We start from the raw sequence: 25,160 nt of genomic DNA, 5'->3' as shown, positions 1-25,160 counted from the left end.
ACTCCTGATATTCAGTTTGCTCACGAATCTGCCACAGTCGAAATTTCATCACAACCCCAACCGTGGAGAAACAACCTTCCCGCTTCTCTTAAACGTGAAATTCGCATCAACAAAGGTTTATGCAGATTAGCTCGATTGACCCTTAATGCTGCAGATAAAAGGGAGACGAACACAGCATGCAAAGGGGTAAGGGTGGCCGTCTCGACTTGGCGAGCAATGAAATGGAAATCATTTCCCTTTTAAAGCTAAAGACAATGACACGGTCATCAACGAATCCAACTCCATCAAAAGACCAGTAACCCCAGCCTTTCTTCTCAACCATTTCGTGTCTCCAAAGTCTCTACAGTCTATGATCGGCAAACTTCAAAAAACGCAAAATTAGGCCTCCCAGAAGACCTAACCGCTCTCATCAAGTCCTATCTCTCGGACGGATCTTTCCAGGTCAAGATCAGGAAAACACTTTCCAGTCGAAACCAAATCGATGCTGGCGTACCTCAAGGTTCCCCGCTGGCATCAGCCTTATTTAACCTCTTTATTTCAGATCTGCCGAGAAAAGAGCACATTGACGTCGCGTATTATGCTAACGACACTGCTTTCTTCACGGCCGCCAGGTGCGAAGTTACAATTCATGAACGTTTACAGAAACAGCCCGATCATGCGGTCAAGTGGTTTAAATTCTGGAGGTTGCAAATCAACCCCCTGAAAACCAGGCCATCATTTTCAATAAGAAGCGTTACGCACTGCGCGTCTCGCAACTTAAGATCGAAACCGCAATAATTCCATGGCTGGATAACGTCACGTACCTAGGTCTTCACTTCGACCGGCGGTTCGGTTGGCATTCCCAAATCCAGAAAGCAATCCAAAAAGGTTCGGGGATAGCAAACCTGCTATCTTCTCTGATCTGCCCTTCTAGCAGACTTCCCATCTCCATCAAATGCTTATTTTACAAGATTCTAATTCGGTCCGTACTCCTCTACGGATCTAATGTCTACTTCAAGTTTGTTACACTCAACTGACCTGTTTCAAGTTTCAACTGGCAAGCTTCAAGTTTTCCAAAATAAGCTCCTCGGGAGAATATTAAATGCTCCATGGTTTGTCAGAAATAATCAAATTCATAAGGAAAGTGACACTCCAGAAATCAAGCACTTCATATCTCAATCATTCCACAAACAACAACTCAGCTCAAGTTCTTCTGAAAACGTGCTTGTTTGCGAGCTGGCGAAGGGGGGGGGGACACTTAGCACCGCGTCAATATCAATATCAAAATTATTTGAGAAACTGCTGCTAAAGTGTATTAAACCATTTATAGAAATACTAGATTTCCAGTTTGGATTTCAAAATCACCATTGTCAATCGACCAAGTGCACAGAGTAAGAGCAATTGTTGAAAAGGTATTCAAAGGAAAGAAATACTGATCTGCAATATTTCCCGCTACTAGACAACACGCAGGAAATCAGAAGATTAAAGCGAACTAAATCAAACGAACTTGTTTAGTGTATAAATGTATTCTTAACTTTAGCTCAAGTTTATATTAAGTTTAATTAGTTTTATTTTAATTTGGAAATATATACTGATGTATCAATCCCATACTAAGCATATCTAATCTTCTACTGAATTAAAATCCATATTATGCGTTTATTCACAAATATTTTACAAATTTGGAAAGTAAAACATGGCACCAAGCCTCATATTGGAATCACCAGAAGTTATTTGCACAATGAAATCTTCAAATAGAATTAGAGTTAAGTACGAATATAATATGTTTTAAAACAATGTAAATTGTGAAATTTTAAAATTGTAATGAAAAATGTAACATATGTTATGTTTCTATATAGATCATATACTAACAGATGAATCTCCACATCAGGAAGATAAGGACATGTAGTACAACAACAAAGAGATGAAGAAGTTAGTTGAAATGTTGAAAAAAGGAAATGAATACTTTTAAAAAATACATAAGAAAGAAAAAGGTTTATAAAGGGCATTTCATATGTACAATATTATTAATTTTACTATGGTTCAAGTGTTTATTGTGTAAAAGTACCGTTTTTCATATTTGTTAAGATGGAATGGAGTATAAAAATAAAAATTAAGTGTTAGTATTTTAGGAAATAAAAATTATTGTATTAAACTTAACAATAACACTGTACAACAATTAGGAAATATGTTCAAGTTTATATCCTTACAATGCTTACGATGTCAATTGTCAGATGAGATATTTTTTTTTATGTTTCTTGATTTTAATTAGTATTCAAATGTTAAATAGTATTTACATTGTTATCATGTGTAAAGGATACCAGAAAGCATAAATTATCATAAGTAAACTTTATACTTCTGTTATAGAACTAGAACTAGATAAATCATATTAATTTCAAGCAAAAAGAATTCTTGGAATTTGTACCTCTAAATTGGAGATGGTTGAATTTTGAGAGAGATAGTATATTGAAGAATAAAGTTATTTTTACCATATGTTTATATGGTTTTAAAATTACGTATCAATTATACGAACTTATTTAGATAATTATTTACGATCCATTTTAACTATCCAGTACTAAAAGCGAAGTGGTAATACTTTATACAAATTTGACAAAATATTCACAAACAGTTCACACATCTTAACATTTAAAGAGTGATATTCAGGAGTTTATCGAATTATTTTCAATGAACCATAGCTATTAATGGAATAAAATCGAACAGCGAATACAACTAATGTGTATCCGGTCGGTTTGGTAGCAGCAGTGGTTAGGGGGATAGGACTGTATTTCTATTGATGTGTTACTTGCGCGTTCGAATGCAGGCATGGATGTACTTTATACTTTTGATTATAATTGTAAACGTATCTAGACAACAGTGTAAAATTGGACGAGGAATAACCATTTCAGTCGCGCCGGTCCCCAGATGGTGTTTAAGTTGGCCACTGGTCAGTCAGTAGCTTAACGCCAAAGATCATGGTTAAGTCGTCAAGTCGTCAAGTAGTAGCTAATATAAAAAGATATGATAAAAAAATGTGTATCCCACTAATAAAAAGGATAAATAGTGAACCGATTTACACTGGTTACAATATTGATCTACAATTACAATAATTGTGATATAATAAATTTAATAACATATACAACAAAATGTAGTTCTTCGTATAAAATAGCATATATACAATATTATTTATTATTAGTGCACTTTGATAGTATTCTTCTAGATTATCTTATAACAAAAGTTTAAACTAATAATATAAATTTATATTAGCGTTGGGAAAAATTTAATGAAATCGACCAGCGATTATTTAGTAATTGGTTTTTTTTTTTCGATTTTTTGTTTTAGATATGGAAGTGTATATACGAATATTGTTACTAGGTTTTTGTTATTTTAGTGTTAACAGTTTTGCTATTTGTTACTAGATTCAATACAAATTTTCATTCGTTATTAGTTCTATTTATCATCTTGTATATAATGGGAGGAATTTATACTTATATAAACTTAAATAGATACCTATAACATAGATAGATATAATGATATAACATAGATAGTAAGTAAAGTACTTTGGACTCCTTTTAGGTTACTTTAATTATTGATTGACTTTTTCGGTGTTTGTTAAAGCCTTTTGAATGTAAGAATATCGACCGGCGGTTCGGTTGGCATTCCCAAATCCAGAAAGCAATCCAAAAAGGTTCGGGGATAGCAAACCTGCTATCTTCTCTGATCTGCCCTTCTAGCAGATTTCCCATCTCAATCAAATGCTTATTTTACAAGATGTTAATTCGGTCCGTATTCCTCTACGGATCTAATGTCTACTTCAAGGTTGTTACACCCAACCAGGTCAAACGGCTTCAAGTTTTCCAAAATAAGCTCCTCAGGAGAATATTAAACGCTCCATAGTTTGTCAGAAATAATCAAATTCATAGGGAAACTGACACTCCAGAAATCAAGCACTTCATATCTCAATCATTCCACAAACAACAACTCAGCTCAAGTTCTTCTGAAAACGCGCTTGTTCGCGAGCTGGTCGACATGCTGGGAGCTTAGCACCGCGTCACCGCCAAGCTCCCCCCCTTTTCCAGGCTGAAACGACCTCATCCGTCTTTACAGTCATAACTTTTGCCCCCATACAACAGTACCCAGTTGTGTGTTAACTCAGGTTTGCGAATCAATAGAATCGCCGGGCCCTCGTGCCCAATAACGGCTGCCCGATCAGCGGGTGCCATATCCCCAAATTTAATGCAGTAGCAGTACTGATCCACAGGGGTCAACTGTGAGGCGGTTTCGGTTTAGTGTATTGGTAAGCCCAGAGGCAGTCCCACATAACCCGGTCCAACTTGTCACTCCAGGGCAAGTCTCCGCGACCAGGTATGCGTCATGCATTCCACCGCCTGGTTTTTAGGCCAGAACAAAAAAAAAACAAAAAATGTAAGAATATGATTCTCAGTAAAATAAGTATTTGCATTCAACACTAGATTTTAAATGTACTATCAGGCAAACGGCCTCTTGACGAGGAATAAATAACCTGCTAAAGAAAATAATCTTTCTACAGATCCCGATGAGCACACGCTTATTGTTATATCGTTTGAGCACATTTTTGAATTTAGATGGCGTTTTGTTTTGTGGCGTTTGATGGATGTTTGTGGTTGATAACAGTCGCTGTTCAGCAAAACAATAAAATCATTATAATTTTTTTATCAGTACAGCTACTCCTGTTACAGGCATTATTTCATGTTTATTATGATTTGCTATTAGGCATGCATTATATGATTTTAAAAAGAAAATAATCTTTCTACAGATCCCGATGAGCACACGCTTATTGTTATATCGTTTGAGCACATTTTTAAATTTAGATGGCGTTTTGTTTTGTGGCGTTTGAAGGATGTTTGTGGTTGATAACAGTCGCTGTTCAGCAAAACAATAAAATCATCATAATTTTTTTATCAGTACAGCTACTCCTGTTACAGGCATTATTTCATGTTTATTATGATTTGTTATTAGGCATGCATTATATGATTTTAAAAAGAAAATAATCTATCTACAGATTCCGATGAGCACAAACTTATAGTTATATCGTTTGAACACATTTTTGAATTTAGATGGCGTTTTGTTTTTGGCGTTTGATGGATGTCTGTGGTTGATAACAGTCGCTGTTCAGCAAACCAATAAAATCATCATAATTTTTTTATCAGTACAGCTACTCGTGTTACTCACAGGCATTATTTCATGTTTATTATAATTTGCTATTAGGCATGCATTATATGATTTTGAGTTCTTTGCCTCTCACCTGTTGTAATTATTTCTAGAAATCAACACATTTTGTACAGCTCTCGTTAGTTCTGATACAATAACAGTAAAATATCTCAAATTGTATTTCTGTAGACGATCTAATCTGGTTTTTACAGACATTAGTAGGCGGAAGTTTGCCATAGTACGTATTGTTATCCTGAATATAATCTAAAGCATAATTCTCATAAGCTGCACCATGGAATCGTAAAAAGAGTTTCATCTTGTAGCACAGGAATATATTAACTGATATCCAAGAAAGACTATTGTAACTTCAGCCAATTTGGGCTGAATGACAAATACGTTTGTGATAAAATGATTTTGAAGCCATAAGAAGTCGAAATACTAACTACAAAAACCCTTAGCTTCATGTATTTGAAATCCCAACTATAAGTCACATTAATTTAAAGAAATAAATAAATTACAAATACCAAATATGTATTTGTATTTCAATTGCGTATTTACAAATAATTCAAATACCACCCAACTCTAGCCATAGACCAATTAACTATGCACAACTCTCTACGAGACAGAGAACCGAACAACCCAAAATAGTGAATTCAAAAAACCTTGCAAATAGACACTGTGAGACAAGTAATAAAATACCATTTCATCTAGAAATGATTGCACTATTAAATATATTAATATCATTTGACTTATCTAGTGATTAGAGTGAATTTTTATTACTTAATAGAAAATTAGCTTAAAATATTAATATGTAACTTGAATTTAGATATAAATAAAAAAAATTACAAAAAAATTGAACCGACCTTAAAAAACAAATAAGGAACTCACTAAAAAGTAAAAAATAATTAAACCAACTACTACCAACTGATTAATTTGAGTGCCGAGCAACAAATTAGATTTGTTTTGTTCGTAATTTAATTTTGTTTATATGTCAGCAACTTATATTATTATTTTTGCATAAATAATTATATATAAATAATATTATATACAATAAATTACGCAGTTATTTTATTAACTATTACAATGGGTAGACCAAGTAAAGGTGCAGTCCGTATGAGGAAAAATAGGAATAAAGAAACAATGATTGAAAAAAGGAACGCTTCAGACCTCGGGATCCGCTACCTAGTCTAGGGCGAATATTTGGGTATGAGAAAACTCTGTGCAAAGTGGGTGCCGCGCGATCTCACTTTTGACCAAAAACAACGACGAGTTGATGATTCGGCGCAATGTTTGAAGATGATCAAGCGTAATAAACCTGAGTTTTTGCGTTGATATGTGACAATGGATGAAACACGGCTTCATCATTTCACTCCGAAGTCCAATCGACAGTTATTCCTCGACAGGGTTTCTCTCGATTTCCCCACTACCCCCATTTGATCTCAACTTGGTTCCAAAGGAGCTACCTCGGAAGTGCCCTCTTAGAAATAAAAAAAGAATTTTACATACATACATACATTAAAAAAAAGAAATCCTCCTTTTTTGAAGTCAGTTAAAAATAAACACTGAATAATGTATTGCTGTTAACAATATTTTTATAGCGATTAATCATATTTATACAAAACAATATTGTTTAGCTTATAATCTTAATTGAACTGTTTATTGAATGGTTAGGTTTACCAGAAATAAAGTATGTTTTGTCTGAACTGCCGGCTTATCAATTAGCTGTACTAAATTAGCTGTATTATAAATAAATATAGATGATAAGTACTCTTCTAAGTTGGCTATTGAAAGATTCAGCCAATTGCAATTAAAGTAATACAATACTTTCTGATAATATATATATATATATATATATATATATATATATATATATATATATATATATAGATTTATAAATATACTGAGAATAATAAAACACATTCATAAAAAAATATTATCTTGTTGACATAAAAATGAGTACCCATTAATTTAAACCTGTTCTAATATGAATAGAAAACGCTTAATTCTTCCTTTCAAAAGCCATTTTACTACTTCTCGGTTCTTGTAACACATATTTCACTAGCCCTGAACATGCAATATTATGGTTTGATATGTCATTTTATTCTACTAACATTAATCTCAGAACTGTACAAGTTACGTTTCGCCAAATAAAAACGCTGTAGATTTTTTAAAAATATAGAATAAAGTTTAAAGGTAATGGTATGGAAGAAGTCAGTTCTGTATTTATTATAATTTATTATTATTAATTTTAAAATATATTTAAAAATTAATATATATTATTTAAAAATTAAATGCAAAAATTTATTTATTTAGAAAATCTCAAGCGAAAAAAATCATGATTATCACCTGGCGAAGATAGCCAATCGACTCCAAAGCCAAATCCTTTTGGTAGCAAGACAATGTATTTGGTATTCTGTTTATTACAATTCTGTATTTGGTAGGTTGGTTTTGTGTGATATTGGATACTGATGATGTTATGAACTGTTGAAACCTGGAGAAACAGTTAATGCCGATCGCTTTCAGTAACAAAAAATCAATCAAGCTTGCAAAATAACACCTTATACAGCACAACCAGTCAAAGATGTGTTCATATTGCATCGAAGCGAAGTTCTACCGCACTTGGTGTACCGTCCAGACCTGGCCCTACCCGACCACCTCTTCTGTATATCGCTGGGGTATGAGCTTGCAGAGTAGCATTTCGCTCATTTCGAAGGACAAGGACAGAGAATCAGACAGGAATTATCAACACACCTGATAAGCTCGGTTGAAGTTTGCAATAGATCATGATAATTTGAATTATGACCAGTGGGGAAAAATGCTACTGCTGAATAAGTTAGCTTAAATCAGCACCCGGCAGAGTAAAGTGGGTGAAACATCTAACTAACAAATTCATTCAATATACAAAATAAGCCCTACAATTTCATTGTGCTTCTCTTAAGCTACCAAGAGAGGCTAAAGTTAGGACCAAAGACATGACTCTAATGCTAAATTTGATACAAAATAATGGTTCCAAACATACACAGTCTTCTTTGATATATATGACCTCTTTCTTTCTATAACAAAGATTGAAATTATACTGAAAATATATGAGATCGATTGGAAAATTTCGTTACGCAAAAGACAGCTAATAAATGTTAAGGCTTGGTACTAACTTTTGTAAGATTTATGGTAATAGGCATATTAGTTGGGTGAGTGCTCTTGCATATAATTATTAAGATGTTAACTTACTTTTGCATTTTCAGTTTTAGTTTCTGCAATTAAAATGGTAGGTCAAAAATTATGAGTAGCATTTTGAAGCATTTGAAGCAAATTATCGCCTGTTTTTTTTTTCGAAAAAATTAGACGTGTGGCAACAGTGCTGTTAGAGCGCAACGGTTAAAATTGTAGACAACCATTTGTTTACCAGTGGTGTTTCGTGAAATAAGGGAAAAGAAGCAGCAAAAGAAGATCATTTTTCACCAGGATAACAGAAATTCTCACACATAGGCTGAATAAACTACCTATTTGACTCCTACTCTATTTAAGTGTGAATGACTCGTAGCAATGTTTTTGAATTAAATAACTATGTTTTGGAGTTACAAGCGTGTGTATACATTATGGAGGTGCTCCGAAAAAAAAATACAATAATTTTCGTTAATAAATTACAGTCTTTTCATGATTAAACTCAAAACATAATTAGCAACCTTCGTACTAATTTGATATTTTTAACATTCCATTGACTAAATATACAACCCATTGTGATAAAAATAATAATAGTTTCAGGAGATGTAACAGATACGAAAAAAAAAAGAAAATAAAGTAAATAAATATTATATAAATACGGTTAGAAACAAAAGTATGGATTAACATTATTTTTGGTGCACATGTTATACAGTGCATTGATACGATTGAATGAAAAAATCGTTAAAATGTTTAATTTGAATAAGAAATAATCATCATTATGATTGACAAACTAAACAAACAATACGAAATATAAAAGGATCAGAGCTGAAATATAAATCGGCTATGACAAAAAATATTGATAAAATACGTATTCTAAAACACTATTATAGTTAATATGTAACGATAAGATAAGATTCTACATATCTTAATGAACAATAAAGCTACGTGATGGAAATATATGTACAACCAGTAGGGGAGCGTACATCAAATTATACCCCAGGGTGACTCATACCAAATGTTATGACTAAGCCTCAATTAAATTACAACTCTTCTTTCCATTAATAGAACGTTTAAAACTAAGAATCTATCAGATAAATCACATAGCAACAAAAATCTCGACCAAAAAAATAACCAAAAGAAACTAGATATACTGAAAACAAATCACATTAAAGCAAACTACTCGAATCACTAAACAACTATTTTATTATTACTAAAAAACAACAGATGACTTACGTTCGTAGCTTAGGGACAGTGATCTAAACCATATCGTTTTATATATTCGCAAATTAAATTCATTTTTCTGTGAAAAAAATGCAGACCAACAGGGACAGCTAACCAGACTAGCGGTGCTTGAAAGATCGACTGTGTCCCACCCAGTTCGTGCGCGCATACACCCTGTGTCGGGAAAAGGGGGATGAGAATTAACATAAGTGAGGGTTGGATGGAGAATATCCTCAATTAAAAAAAATCAATTGGACATTTAATTTATGATAATACCTGGAATTGATAGACATACATTTGCTTTCACGCAAAAACGCAATACAAACCGTTTCGGTAGCCAAGAACTTTATATGAAAATCAGTAGATCAGTGTTGGTTAGATAAGAGCGCGTGCGTCAGATTCAGTTTAAAAATTCCATTCTGGGAATTTTTCATTCATAAGTTCCGTCGCTCGATAAGAAAAACACAAACTTATGGTTTACAATACATCAAAGATATATTTTATGCGATCTTCTAATTTGCGAGTTTCATCACTGAAATGGAAATCCTCGACTCATTCCACTTCCGCTATCAGTTCCTTGTTCGACGAAAATCGCTCTTTAGAAATCCCAGCCAGAAATCAATTTGTTGTTTTGTTATTTTGAAGGTAACTCTATTATTTTATATGGTGTAGGAATAAAATCACTTTGATATTTTTAGAAATGGGTGCTAATAATTCGATTTCTGTGTATCACATATAGTGATAAAATTATACACAAAACTCCTTTAATTATTCAGCTGAGTATTCAATTATATGACAATATCTTGCAAAGGTAACGTGAACTGTCTCGTGGATAACCCTTCAAGTGAGTATAACTTGAGCTATTTCTGAAATTTGGTCAGATTTATGCAGCCATCCAATCCTTCCAATAAAACGACCAATGCACGTCATCAAAATTAATAATGCAACGTTGCCCCACCAAATTTTAGTTTTCGTTTATTTTGACTCTGACAACAAAACACTAATTAAAATAAAATAATGAAACAACAATAACGTTATAAAATATAATTTATTTTAACAATATACTACAGCTAATGCATATTTATTAAAGTATTTAAACTACATTTAATTAAACAGCTACAAATAGTTTGCAGGTTAGAATTGTTTTATTATATTTACATTTACATATGACAACGGTGTTGACAGGTACCAATAAATTGAATTTTTAGACTGATATGGTTACATGTTACGACGCATCAGACTAATTTATGTATACATTAATTAGTAAAATGAGAAAGAAAAATATTTCGAGTTTGAAAAGGATTTTACGTTTTTATAAACTGAATTTGCTAGTACATTCGACGGTATTGATGACGTGGATTGGCTGTTTTATTGGAATTACTATATACTTCATACACACCATTGGGTTTTTTCATGTCCAAAAAAATTTCTCTAATACCTTATACGCAGCTTGATTCAATCAATTTCAACACCGACCCGCCCTTATTGAAAAATCTTATATAATCCTTTTTCAATTAATTAATAAATATATAGTTTCCCATCAAGTTCAGCTTTCGGCAATACTATAAATAATTTGAATATAATAATGATATAATTAATTATATCAACAAAATATCACCTCTAAAAATTATTGGTATTTATTCGTCTGTAAACAAACTATTATATAATTTACGGTTACTATCCATGGAGTAAAATAAAAAAAATAAAAATGTGGGTGAATAACCAGCTAGAAAAAAAACGTAGAATCAATTAATATTAGTGCAGCATTATTTTTACTATTTTTTAGACCGTTTAATGTTTTAACTCTATTAAATATTAAAGTGTACATAATTTTTCGGAAATAAGTAAGAAAAGAAAAACAACTTTCCTTAAAAAATTACTTAATTATCATACTTGTATAAAAAAGACAGGTAGAAAGAAATGCAGAGCCTCTGATATTTCTGGTATATATTCTTACATTATTTTTGAACCTGAAAATATATTCACCTGTTTTCAGATTTGACTAGGTTTCTTGAGAGCACAGAGATATCTCTGCATGGGATATTTTAAATCTATTTATACTCCTCAATAGGTAATTGAAATAAACAAAAAATTGTTAATATAAGTTGAAGATGAATATTTAGACTGTATTCAGAAGAATATTTAATTACTATATTCAAAAATTGTTATACATTTTACATTACTTTACATTAAAAAAAGTTATAATTTTTTTAAAACACGTTATGTAAGATATAAACAAATTGCTACTATACATGCCAAACCGCAACAGTGATAAAACAAAAATACACGTAGAACGATTTGCGTTTAAAGATCATTATTATAAATAAAACATTGGGATAAAGAATAAATTACCACATTAGGTTCTATATTCTATCAGCTGCTAAGACATTCTACATAGTTTAAATAGTTTGTCCAATTTTTGAAATAACATGACTCATTGGATAAAAACTTCACATGTTATTTTCGTACTAAACAAAAGAATCATCATGAGTCAAAGGGACATATACCAATAATTGGGAATTTATTTTGTGTTTTTAATTGTTTTATGTCACTTACCGCCGCATTGTCATCTTCATAATAAATGAGATACTTCTTCGTCAATACAAACCACCTTTTTTTATAATTAACTAAAGTGTAAAGTTTTTTATTTTGTGATCTTTTTACCATATACCCCTGTTTAATTACTACAGAGGAGTTAAAAATTGACATTTTATCGATAATTCACATTATTAAATACCGGAGAAAAACAACACTTTCATTTAACGCTTCGTCGATTTAAATTTTCAAAATTGTATATATAAACAATGTACCAACACCCCCTAATATTTTTCATTCACCGACAACACTCACTGCATCCAACTATATTTAATTTGTTAGGTTAGAGATGCGATGTTGCCAACAAATACAATATAGCGAATTTATCAGAAAAAAATTTAGAGTTCATGAAATTAACAGAAATCCATGTTTCTCAAAATGTTGCTTTTAAAATGCATTATAAAAGTTAAGTAACGCCAGTAACATCTGTTGCATTAGGAGACAAATAAAATATTTAGATAGAAGGTTTAAATTTTAAAATAATAAATCTCCAGGAAAGAAAGTCAGTAAAAAAATTAATAAATACTCTTTTCATAGAACTTAGTATTTCAAATGATAACATAAAGCTTAAATGTATTTGTTTCATAATTAATAATAACAAAATTGTTTTAATTGTGTTCGGAATCAATTTATAAATGATAATTATTAAGTATAGACAACCATTTATACGGATATAAATTAATAAACAATAAAACAAATGATTAATATTTAATTTGATTAGAGATTATTATTACTAAAAATTATTACCCAAATACTGTTTAGAAAAATATAAATATTTATGTTAATTCAACAGGTGTGTTATTTGACAGCAATTATCTTTGTCTCTTTCAAAGTATCACGTGGACAGGTCGTGATAGACTTCCAGGTTTTTTAATTGGAGTGGGAGAGTTTCCAAACTAGAATTCAAATATTAAACTTCATTAGCTATACCAGTTATTGTCGAAATTGATTCGTTTTAAGTATTTTCATTATTCTTCTTCATACATTAGTTTCAAAAATAGGAGACCAATAACATAATAACGCACTATTCTTGCTGGTAAGTTTATTTCACACTGTAAACAGTAAAACTATTTTGCTTTAGCAATGAATAAATAAACCATATAGTTGTCAAAAACACACTAATGAGTTGTTGACAATTGAAAATATGATTTATTAATACATTTTTAGGCAAAATGGCTGTATCGATAATATCCCGAACCATCAAAGAAGGTTTTCGTAAGCTGAACCATGGAAATATAAAAAAATCTCCTAAAATTTTATTGGTAAGATATATAAATATTACAAAAGCAAACTAATATCTATCTTATATGTCTACGATCTTTGATTATATATATTGAATACATTGTTTAAAGTCCATTTGGCAAATGCCTTAGAATAAGTTCAAAGGTCACATTACATTCTAACAAATTGTTTATTTTTAAGAAATTTTCTATTAAGAAACAATCTAGAGAGTTTTTAATTGTAATTAAAACTGTACTTTTATTATTAGTAATGTGTAAAATAAGGCAAACAAAGCACTATATGTAAAATAGCCAATCTTGTAAAATGGACCTTGGAATAAGACTTGCGAAATGTAACCTATAAAAACTTTTTACTACATATAAATGTTTAAAACTTAATATAAAACAATTAAACTTAAACTTAAAATTATAATATAATTAGTAAACATATTATGGTCCTACTATATAAAGGAAAGATTATCATCCCAGGATTATGCATTTTATAAATTGATCTTAAATTTGTCAAATATATTGGAGAACCTTCAAGGATAAATATAACTGAATATCTATTAATTATGAAGCTAATAAATATACTTTTTAAGCGGCTAGCTTAAATACATTTTCCATAGACCATATGATCTAGGTTATTGCTATAGTTAAAAAAATGATCTTTCATTAAATTATAATAATGCTTCTTAGTAGAACAGATATTAAATAATATTCATTTTATTAATAAATGTTCATAATGTCATTTTATTAATAAGTGTCATTTTAATTTGTGGTGTATATGATGTGTTATAGATCTTGAATATACAACTAAGTCTACAACAAAATATTAGTTTCTTATCAAATATTCAAAACTAAATGATCAATTTCATAACTTTGTTTTTGCATTATAGATACATTATTAAGAGGTTATACCACGTAAACATATTAATGTTTGACATTAAATTTATGTAAGTTTACATATTTGTTGGTACTATAAAAACTATTAGTATTAATGAGTTGTTTTATAGAAACTTACGTTCTATTATAGTTAATAATTGAACTTTCATTTTCTTAGGCATTTGGCATAATTATTTACATATCTTTAATATTAAATTAAAACTAAGGTAGATATCATGTGTAGAATAACATTCACATATAGTAAAGTTATATTTTATTACAAAAAATATATTTATTTGCACATACACTGCTTCTTTAAAATGATATATATACTAAATACTAGAGTATCAAATTATGAGCGCTTAAGCCTCTTAATAATAACACGTTCCGAAAAAGTTTGAAGGACACATTTGTAGATCGAGCAGGTATTGAAATCCATTTTTTAAAAATAAAACTTGCAAACCATTATGTCTCTCTACAGCTTTTTTCTAATGTTATTTAGTATACTTTTAGCAAAACTTGTAGGTTTTATAAATATGTTTTAAATCCATTGATTTTATGATTTTTTTGCTTTTAGGGATTTATGATTATGCCGGTTCGAAATATCTCCTGTTTGGAAGTATCTAAAAATATGTCTCTTCTCTCAAATGAGAAGAAAAACGCAACAGTTGCTGATTTGAAGCTAGATCAACCGCAGGAAAATCCTCTAGTAGTTCTTTTAGCATGGATGATGGCTAATAAAAAACATACCTATAAATATGCAGATATATGGATTCAAAAAGGTTTTGATGTACTAACTGTAAATGTGAACCCATGGCAGTTTTTATGGCCAACCAAAGGAACTCAAGTTAGTCAAAGAATCTCAAATTTTAATGTACTACTGTGTCACAAAATAACTTTAGGTTGTAGCAGCTGACATTCTAAAATTCCTGGAACAGAATACATTCTATTCACCACTTATGCTACATGGATTTTCGGTTGGTGGTTATTTATGGGGAGAAGTAATGGTACAGATGGCGCATAATATGGATAGGTATCAACATATTCTGGATAAATTTGTTGGACAGGTATAAAATTTCATTTCTTATTTTCAACTAAAAGATTAAGTGGATGTATATAAAAACCAAAGGACAATAGTATTATTATTTAAGTTTGAAGAAAAGTCTTATTGAATGATTGGTTGTTAGGTTTCAGGTATTCAGATTTAACAAATTAGTAATATCAAGTTGTATAATTTCAAAATTGCTCTTTGCATTGCTTTAGATATGGGATAGCGCTGCTGATGTTACTGAGATACATAAAGGAGTACCACCTGCTGTGTTTCCTAGAAACAAAATGATGGCAAATGCCCTTGGAAAGTATATAATGTAAGCTGCGAGTATTTTTTATATTTTTAAATATTGTTAAAAATATCATTATTGAAGTATTTTTCATGAAATCAAATTCTTGATAATCAAAATCAACATTCAGTCAATTAATAATTATCGAAGACAGAATAAATGTTTATTTACTGATTATGATATGTAGGATAATATGTTCAGCTCAGATGTAATTTTCAGATATCATTTAAAAACTTTTGATAAAGTAGCAACAAGGCATTATATCAGATCAAGTCAAATGTTCCATACCACATTAGTACATGCTCCCGCATTGTTTTTACTCAGTAAAACCGATACCATTGGTACGGAGAGTTCAAACCAACGCGTTAAAGAAAATTGGGAAAGTATGGGAATACAGGTGGGTTTTATAATATTCATATTTGACTATAGTATCTATATTAATATATTTGTTTATTTAAATTATTTGATTTTGCCCATCAGGTTGAATGGAAAATTTTTGAGAAATCTCCACATGTTGGCCATTTTAGAAAGTACCCTAAGGAATATGTTGCTCAACTGCACAAATTTTTAGATACCATTGATTTGCAAAAGGAAAAACAAAAACAAGAGGGGGAAACCAATAAGGATAGAATTAAAGTGAAAATGTAATATTCAAACAATTATATTGAATCTGTTAATTATTCTTAAATTTGAATGATTAAAAAAATAAAATTGTTTTAACAGATTCAGTATATCTGAAACATATGTATCTGAATTTAATTATGTGTGTGTTGTGTTTTAAAAATTGTTAATAATATAATTTTGATTTATATATCTCTCAACTGTAAACACTGTTGGAAAGCAAATTCGTCAATGCAAAAAACTTTTCGATATAATAGTTGATAATCTGTGATAATAACTAGCAAGGTTTTGCATGTATACATATATTAACAAGTATATATTTTACAAGAATCTTGTAATAGTGTAACCAATGGGTTAGTATTTCCTTTAAGTTTTGTTTACATTTTATTGTCGGTCTTATTGTACCTGGGAGGAACCCACATCTAACTCATCTGTAAAAAATAATTAAGGTTTTTCAGAAATAAATACAATTTTAGAGGGATGTATTGTTTTTTTTTAAGAAATAAGATTTTCCTTTATTTTATAATAGATTTCACATTATTTTCGGTACCGTCGACTAAGTAAGTCACCAGTTTTCCCTGTTAAAACAAAATAGTATTGGGGTATGTTAAATGTTTTTGTTTTAAATCATATACGCTTTTTAATCTACAAGCATTAACAGTTTACAGATATTTATCTAGTGTTTCAGAACATTAAAAAGTTAATTTTGGGAGTAAATGTTGCAAGATTTTACAAAATTTAAAATTTGGGTGATCTACAGGGGATGCACAAAATTAGTGTTGGGAACTACAACCGATATGGGGAAGGTGGGGGGCAATTAAAACACTAGATTCAACCGAATCGCTATGTATTTATATTTTACAGGAAACTACTAATCGGCTATGCAACCATACATACATCGTCAGAGGATGTCAGATGTAGGCGCACCCACCCAATTATTTATATATCCAGCATTCGGCCATCCTGACTTCGCAGCGTCCTCGCAAGGCTTCACTCCGGCTGCTCTTGGAACATTGTAGTTGGTGGCATTGGTCTTTCTATAATGGAAACAGTCTTTACTACATGATCTTTTAAAATGTCTTACCTTGATTTCTTCCTTCATTGTTTCATTTTATACCTTCCATGCGGTTTGTTCTATAACTTCTGTGAAGTCAATACCTTCGGTGAGATTCAACTGCTAGACTCCATTTTAACTTCTCTGAATGGCCTGGTGCTTTTCTGAATGTGCCTCTTCTTCTGCTATTTTCCTATCGAACCTTATAATTTATATCCTTTTGCATTTGATATTTAGAATTTTACATCCAACAATAGTCTTAACTATTTACTTGAAATAATTACTTTGCCAATTTCCACATTGTTTAATAGCTTCGCACCTCTATATTCTCAATTTCTACTTCGATCCCCAAATTTCTTGTTTCGTTTTTTCTTTTCCAACTAAATTTATTTTAATTGCATTTACTGAAATATTTTATAACATATTGAAACTTTATAACCAATAAAACTATCCAACAACTACAATATTATCTTTTTCAATGTTCACCTCAACTGAACAATCAAACTCATGTTTGCTGTATACTTATTATTTACTTTACCCAACTATAAACTGTTTATACTTATTGTTGTTCTGCAAACCTTTGTTGTTTTTTCTTTCACACTATTCTTATCCATGTATTTCATTACTTGATTTCTATTTTGATCATTTATTGCCTTTTAACTAAATTGTATATATCTGCCTATTTACTGGTCTAATTTCATATGACTATTGTTCTTCATCACTATGTTCTTAATAGATTTATTTTATATTCCATGTATTCATTAAAACACATACATTCTTGTATTTGCGTTTAAAAGTTAATTTATTCTCTGATTAGTTGCTGCCTTTTAACAAAAAATTTGTAAGTTATTGTTATGTTGCCTTGATAATAATAATCTCAAGCCATATCTAAATACAAAATTCATGCAACTACAATTGGCACATTCGTTAGATTTAAGAAGGTTGTTCTGCTATCTTTTTTTTTATGTCGACTATATAATATTCCATTCCAGAAAATCACCAACATTAAAAGAATTTGGCTTAGCTTACATCAGATGAATTTAAATTATAAAACTTTTTGTTTTGTTTAATTCTCAATTATTTAACTTATTTAATTAATTTATAGATAATTTGACAATTGAAATGTGGGTATATTGCTTTAAAGAAACTATTTTATTTTAATCATTTGCTATTTTATATATTTGTAACAAAATATAAACTATACCATTGCTATATTTTCAATATCAATAGTCCTATTCGAGATTATTTTTAAATTAATATTAAATCATTTCGTTCCCAAAATATTTAAAATTTTCTGAACTAAACTATCTATTTGAAGGCTTTATTTGTATCCATTTATTCAAACACATTGATATGATCTGTTGTCAACCCTAATTTTGAATTAAAATTAATCAACTTCAAAATATTGTCAAGAATTTTTATTACAGCAGCGGAATTTTTATTATAATCTTGCAGTCTGAGGGTTAAAAATCCGTTTTTTGAACGTTTATTTTAAAATTCTGAATGTATTATACTAATTAAAATGTATTGATATTACCCAAAAAATACATAGTGTTTATAGGAAATATTATCATTATGCTGCAATTGAGCTTCCATTAATTAAATTTAAACAAAATGAAATTTACATTTAACTTGAAATATAGCAACATTATTACTTAACATAATTCATCCTATAACTTTATTACCTAATTTTGCTGAAATTATTTAGCGACCAATCAGATTATCCTATTAATTATGTATTTTAATGAATTATGTTTGTATTTAAATTGAATTGTCATAATTGGTATATTTGTTGATTGCAAATTATTTAAATCTTGTTTGAAATTAATAAAGTCTATTCTTTCTAATTTTGACATGGAATTTAAAATAATAATCTTGGATGTTAAAAATATCTCGATTCCTAATTTTTTTGTTATTATTTACTAATTTTGGCTGATTTAATAACAATGGTTACTTTACCCTTATGTGCATCTTACAAAGTTTACTGTGGGATAATTTGCTGTTTTCCGTGAGTGATCTTCAAAAATATTCTTCCAATGGTCTGCTTCTGTGAATGCTGCTGGTTCCTTCTTTTCTTGTGTCCATGTAACTTTTGCATTACAGCCAATGTGTTATTTCCTAATCTCTATCTGCTTTTCTATAATAATGTACTCGAAACAAAATACTAATTAGTTTTAATCCAAACTCATGTAGATTTACTACTTATACTACCAAACCAATGATTTCTAGTATTCTCTCACCTTACTAATTTTGTGCACATTAATAGGATGTCTATCTTACTTGTATCAATCTTGTGTACTGGTAATACTTAATGCTTGTGCTTGCTACTGACTTGCTTCTAAAACCTGGCCATTGTTGACGTCTTTTACTGACTACATGATTGACTTTGTAACTATTTGATTTTGTTTCTGAACAGCCTGTTTGTTTATGTCCACATTGTGGTGGTGCGTTTGTTGAATTTTTGCTTATTGATAGCCTGTGTGACATTCGTCATATTGGCAACATGTGTAATTCTAGAGGTTTTGTTTGCTATTTTTGTTACTGTTTGATTACTACTTGATTTTCTATGATTGCGACTTTTGCTGTGCTTGGCTGTTTGATAACATCCACCATATTGGCAGCATGTGTATTTATTGAGGTTTTGTTTACTAATTTTGATACTGCTTAATTACAACTTTCATCACTACTTTGATATAAACCTTAATGGCTGTATATTTGCTGAAATTTTGTTAATAGTTCTTCATCTTGATGGCTCGTTTGTTGACAACCACCTTGCTAGCGGCTTGTCTACTATTCTTCATAATCTTGATAGCGGGTTTGTTGACCTTTACCTTATTACCGCCTGGTTGTTAACATACATTTTGGTGTACTCTTTTTAGACGCTTATTTGTCAACATGGCAACCTGTTTGTGGCCAGTTGTCTAGTTGGCGACAGCTACTGGGTTCCCCCTAATGATGGCAGTCTGATTGCAAACGCCCATTAGGTTGGCATGGCTGTTGCTGCTGTTCTCGATGTTAATGGTCTAATTACAGACAACTATCTTGTCGGCCTGGAAGTTAATACTCACTCTAATAATGCCCTGATTTCAAATGTCTATCTGATTGTTGGTAGCCTGACTGCAGACATTCATCTGGTTGTAATGAATGATGCTGCCCCCATGTCGGTGGCCTGACTGCAGATATTCAACTGGTTCGCTGGGCTGTGCGTGTTCGCAGGGGTTTCTGATTGGCGGTTCTGCAGATGTTCGTCTTGTCAACCTAGATTTTAATACTCAATGTAATCGTGGCCTGATAGACTATCCGTATTGGTTGCGGATGCCTCTATGATGGTGGTCTGACTGTAGACCTCAATCTGATTGTTCTAACTGCTGCTATCGGCCATGGTGAAGGCCTGATGGCGGACAAACTTCTTCTTCGTCTGACTGCACGCATCCCCTGTGATGGAGGACTGGCTGCCGACATTCGTGTGAATGTCGTGACTGCTATTGTCGTCCGTAGTGGAGACCTGGCTGTAGATGTTCATAGAAATGTGGCTTGCGATGGCCCCCGGTTGGTTGGCCCCCCTTGCGCTGGCAGTCTGATTGTAGACGTTCAAAGAAACGTTGCTGGCGATGGCCACCGGTTGGTTGGCCCCCCTTGCGCTGGCAGTCTGGTTGTAGACGTTCATGGAACGTCACTCGTGGTGGCAACAGGCTGGTTGGCCCCCCTCTTGCAGGCAGCTTTGTTGTAAACGTTCAGGGAACGTCACTCGTGGTGGCAACAGGCTGGTTGACCCCCACTTGCAGGCAGCTTTGTTGTAGACGTTCAGGGAATGTCACTCGTGGCGGCAACAGGCTGGTTGACCCCCCCTCTTGCAGGCAGTCTTGTTGTAGACGTTCATGGAACGTCTCTGATGATGCTAGCCGATTGGCTGGCCCCTGTTTGGTTAGTACCCTTCATACTAGCGGCTAATTTGTTGTCGCTTGCATTGATGACTCTAGTTGTTGGTCATCTCGTTGGTGTACCCCACATAGGTGTGTATCTGCTGCAAGCTTTCTCAGTGTGTCACCGTGCTTGGTGATTCTGTAGTGGTCTCTTGGCTGGGCAGCTGGTCTGCGATGGCTCCACAAGGTTGGTGGTTCGTACGTGTGGCCCCCTTGGTTGGCTGCACGTCTGCTGCGTGGCCCCTGTTTAATGGACTGCCCGTTGTGGCCCCCAGGTTGGTGGGACGCTCATTGTGGACGTTCCTGGTTGACGGAACGCTCGTTATGGCCCCCTCAGGTTGACGGCCAGCTCGTTGTGGGCCCCCAGATTGGTGGGCAGCTAGTTGTGGACCTTCTAGGATGAAGGAACGCTCGTTGTGGACCTTCTCGATAAGAGAAACGCTCGTTGTGGACCCCAGGTTGGTGGGCGGCTCGTTGTGGACCCCCCCAGGTTGGTGGGCAGCTCGTTGTGGACCTTCCATGTTGAAGGAACGCTCGTTGTGGCCCCCAGGTTAGTGGGCGGCTCGTTGTGGACCCCCTTAGGTTGGCGGGCAGATCATTGTGGACCTTCCATGTTGAAGGAACACTCGTTGTGGCCCCCAGGTTGGTGGGCGGCTCGTTGTGGATTTCTCGAGTTGACGTCACACCTGTTATGCGACCATATGGTAGACGGCAAGCAGGTTGCAGGGCCCTTGAATAGCCTGCACGGTGATTGCGGACCTCAGGTAGATGGCACGCTGGTTCCACGCGCGTCATGTAGGAGGCATGCATGTTGCGGGCCCCTCGAAGAGGCATCGCGTTGATTGCGGACCCCAGGTAGGCGGCACGATGGTTGCACGCCCGTCAAGTAGGCGGCATGCATGTTGCGGGCCCTTCGAAGAAGCTGCACGCTGACTGCGGATCCCAGGTAGGCGGCACGCTCGTCTGGTAGGCGTCATGTCGTGGAACACCCAGGATGGCGGATCGTTTGTCATGGCTCCCCAGATTGACGTCGATCTTGTTTACATACCTGATACTAAGTCTGCGAACTCGTGGTGAACTTCCAGTGGCACCCCTCTTGTTGGTGTACCTCGTACTGTCTCTCATGATGCAGGCCTAGTTGGCGCCCATCCTGTTGATGTACCCCTTCCTGTCTCTCATCGTGCAGGACTTCTAAGTGGCGTCAATCTTGTTGATATACCTGGTGTTGTCTTTCACTATAGCGAACTTATGTTGTTCACCATGTCTGTGGCCTGCCAGTTGCGAGTTGTTGTATTACAGGTTATTGCTCTCTATGTAGATAGCTAATTCGCTGTTCCATATCATGCCGACTTGCTAGTGTACCTCATTGTCATGTCTATCGATTTGCAACAGAACCCTTGTGGAAAAAAAGAACAGATGAATCAGAAAAATATAATTTTCAAATTTATCTACTCCCTATAATAAATAGAAAGTACGTCTGTTGCACTTGAAAACGTTGTCGCTTGTAAAAAAAAAAATAAATTAAAAAAAATATTTTACCAGATCCGGTCCTGTGCCATTGTGCTCAGGGGTGGACAATTAATTTGCGTCGCCTATTACCTAGAACTAATTCGCCCCGCCGAATGTTTATTCAACATTTCTTTTTCCGAATTTAAAGAAAGTTCCCTTTTCATGCTACAGTGTAATTAAAATGTTTTAAATTCATACCTGCATCCTTTGTTTACGTTTCATCCATTTCGGCGCCATTTTGTGGCTTGGGTACGCGCCGATGTTTGTTTACATTACGTTATTTTCGTGTTTATGGCTAATTACTAATTAATAATCAAACTGCCCTTGTGGCGATTGATCTAAAACAATAGTGTTTTAATAATATTCCTTTGTATTACCTTGTTCGCCTCATGGATTCTAGTATGCGTCGTTTACACTCTAAACACTACTTTAAACAATCACTATAAATCACTGTGCACGCGTTGTTCTCTATCCCACTTCTGATTTGTTAGAACCGATTGTGTGGAATCGATTTGGTGAAGGTGTTTGGGCAATTAAAACACTGGATTCAACTGAGTCTCTCTCTATTTATTTCGACAAATATATCGGCCAAAGCCCCAACACAGAATAAATCAAGATGGCGGGATCTTCATCCTGTCTGGATGGCATTAGTACGAGCATGCGCCGTAGCGTTTATTATAATTTACAGGAAACTACTAATCGGCTATGCAACCATACATACATCGTCAGAGGATGTCAGATGTAGGCGTCCCCATCCAATTATTTATATATCCAACAATATATATAACCGTATATATGGAGTCTTCACCCAATTATTTATATGTCCAACACTATTTAATAATTAACCATTTTTTAATTCCATTGTTTTATTCGACTATTTTCAGATCTGCCCAGTTCATTTGATTTTTATTTATTTGTTAGAATTGATTTTGTGAAGGTGGTGGACAATTAAAACACTGGAATGAACTGAGTCGCTCTCTATTTATATTTATGTTATAACAACTCGGTTAAAGACACAACACAGAATGAATCAAGATGGTGGGATCTTCATCCGACCCTGGTGGCTTTAACAGGAGCATGCGCCGTAGCGTTCATCCAATTTTATATTTTAAGACTACTCTAACATTTATTTAAGCAATTCATACAAGCGCCGTCACCATAAAGCGCATCCACCCAATTATTTATATGTCCAACATTCGGCCATCCTGGTTTCGGCAAGACAACATTGTCGTTGGTGGTTCTAGTCTTTCTATAATGGAAATATACTCTTTACTACCTGATATTTTATAATGCTTTACCTTGATGATTTATTTTTTCATCATTTCATTTTATACCTTTCATGCAGTTTATTTTATAACTTCTAGTGAAGTCCAACTGCTATTTACTAGTCTGATTTCAATCATAAATTACATATGATTATTTTTCATTATCACAGTTTATCTTTATAGATTGATTTTATATTCCATTAACACATATAGTAATAGTTTTTATTCTTGTATTTATGTTTAAAATTAATTTATTTGCTGATTAGTTACAGCCGTTCAACAAAAGTTTTGTAAGTTATTGTTATGTTGGCTTCATTTCAATCATATATGTTACTATATACTATAACTTTTAAATTTACAATTCCAAAATATTAACTTATTTCCCTAATGTAAGTGTTTATCTATAATTATATCAATATCTAGAGAACTGTTGTTATGAAAGTAGGTTATTTCTCAAACAGAAAAATTCTTAATTCTGAAATTAAATAATGAATAACTTAAACTGATAATACTCTTAAGCTATATCTACATGCAACTAAAACTACATACTACTACGTACATTCATTAGATTTAAGAATGTTCTGCTATATTTTTTTATATTAATTATATAATATTTCATTCCAAGAAATCACCAATATTAAAAGAATTTAAATAAGCTTGCATTAGTTGAAACTCAAGTTATAAAAACTTTTTGTTTAATGCTCAATTATTTAACTAATTTAATTAATTCACAGATAATTTGTCAATTAAAATGTGAGAAAAATATTTCATTTTAATCATTTGCTATTTTATTAATTTGTAACAACACATAATGTATACAATTACTATATTTTCATTTTGACTTAATTCCAAAATATTTTAAATTTACTGAACTAAACTATCCATTTTAAGACTTTATTTATGTTCAATAATTCGAACTTATTCACACATTTATGAGGTCTGTTGTCTTAGCCCTAACGTTGAATTAAACTAATATCATTTTCATAATTCATTTCCAGAAGAAGAAGAGGAAGAAGTTTCTTATTTTGGAAAACTTGAAGCCGTTTCACCTGCTTGGGTATAACAAACTTGAAGTAGACATTAGATCCGTAGAGAAGTACGGACTGAGTTTACATCTTGTAAAATAAACATTTGATGGAGATGGGGAGTCTGGTAGAGAGATCAGAGAAGATAGTAGGTTTGCTATCCCCGAAACTTTCCGG

At 32.7% G+C, this 25,160-nt stretch overlaps 2 protein-coding genes across 2 annotated transcripts in view; one reads left to right on the top strand and one right to left on the bottom strand.

Moving 5' to 3' along the window:
- The window catches only part of Btk29A (tyrosine-protein kinase Btk29A), a 122,167-nt gene extending 109,754 nt beyond the window's left edge, over positions 1-12,413 (bottom strand). Inside the window, exon 1 of the mRNA XM_076417363.1 lies at positions 12,103-12,413. Coding sequence (XP_076273478.1) covers positions 12,103-12,255 — 153 coding nt within the window. The 5' untranslated portion in view covers positions 12,256-12,413. The remainder of the gene's footprint in view (positions 1-12,102) is intronic.
- A 548-nt stretch (positions 12,414-12,961) lies between these two features.
- On the top strand, positions 12,962-16,688 carry l(2)k09913 (transmembrane protein 53-like lethal (2) k09913). Its single transcript, XM_076417364.1, has 7 exons — positions 12,962-13,177; positions 13,309-13,403; positions 14,824-15,093; positions 15,149-15,313; positions 15,510-15,613; positions 15,806-15,983; positions 16,067-16,688. The coding sequence occupies exons 2-7, from the start codon at positions 13,314-13,316 to the stop codon at positions 16,232-16,234; spliced, it is 975 nt and encodes a 324-aa protein (XP_076273479.1). The 5' UTR covers positions 12,962-13,177; positions 13,309-13,313; the 3' UTR covers positions 16,235-16,688.
- The last annotated feature ends 8,472 nt before the right edge of the window (positions 16,689-25,160 follow it).

The sequence above is a fragment of the Rhynchophorus ferrugineus genome, unplaced genomic scaffold, assembly GCF_030347505.1.
Source record: "Rhynchophorus ferrugineus isolate W39M unplaced genomic scaffold, kcgeb_rfMv2 rfM11, whole genome shotgun sequence".
Taxonomy (NCBI): domain Eukaryota; kingdom Metazoa; phylum Arthropoda; class Insecta; order Coleoptera; family Curculionidae; genus Rhynchophorus; species Rhynchophorus ferrugineus.
The sequence above is the reverse complement of the archived record's forward strand: the minus strand, read 5'-3'. Positions and strand labels throughout refer to the sequence as shown.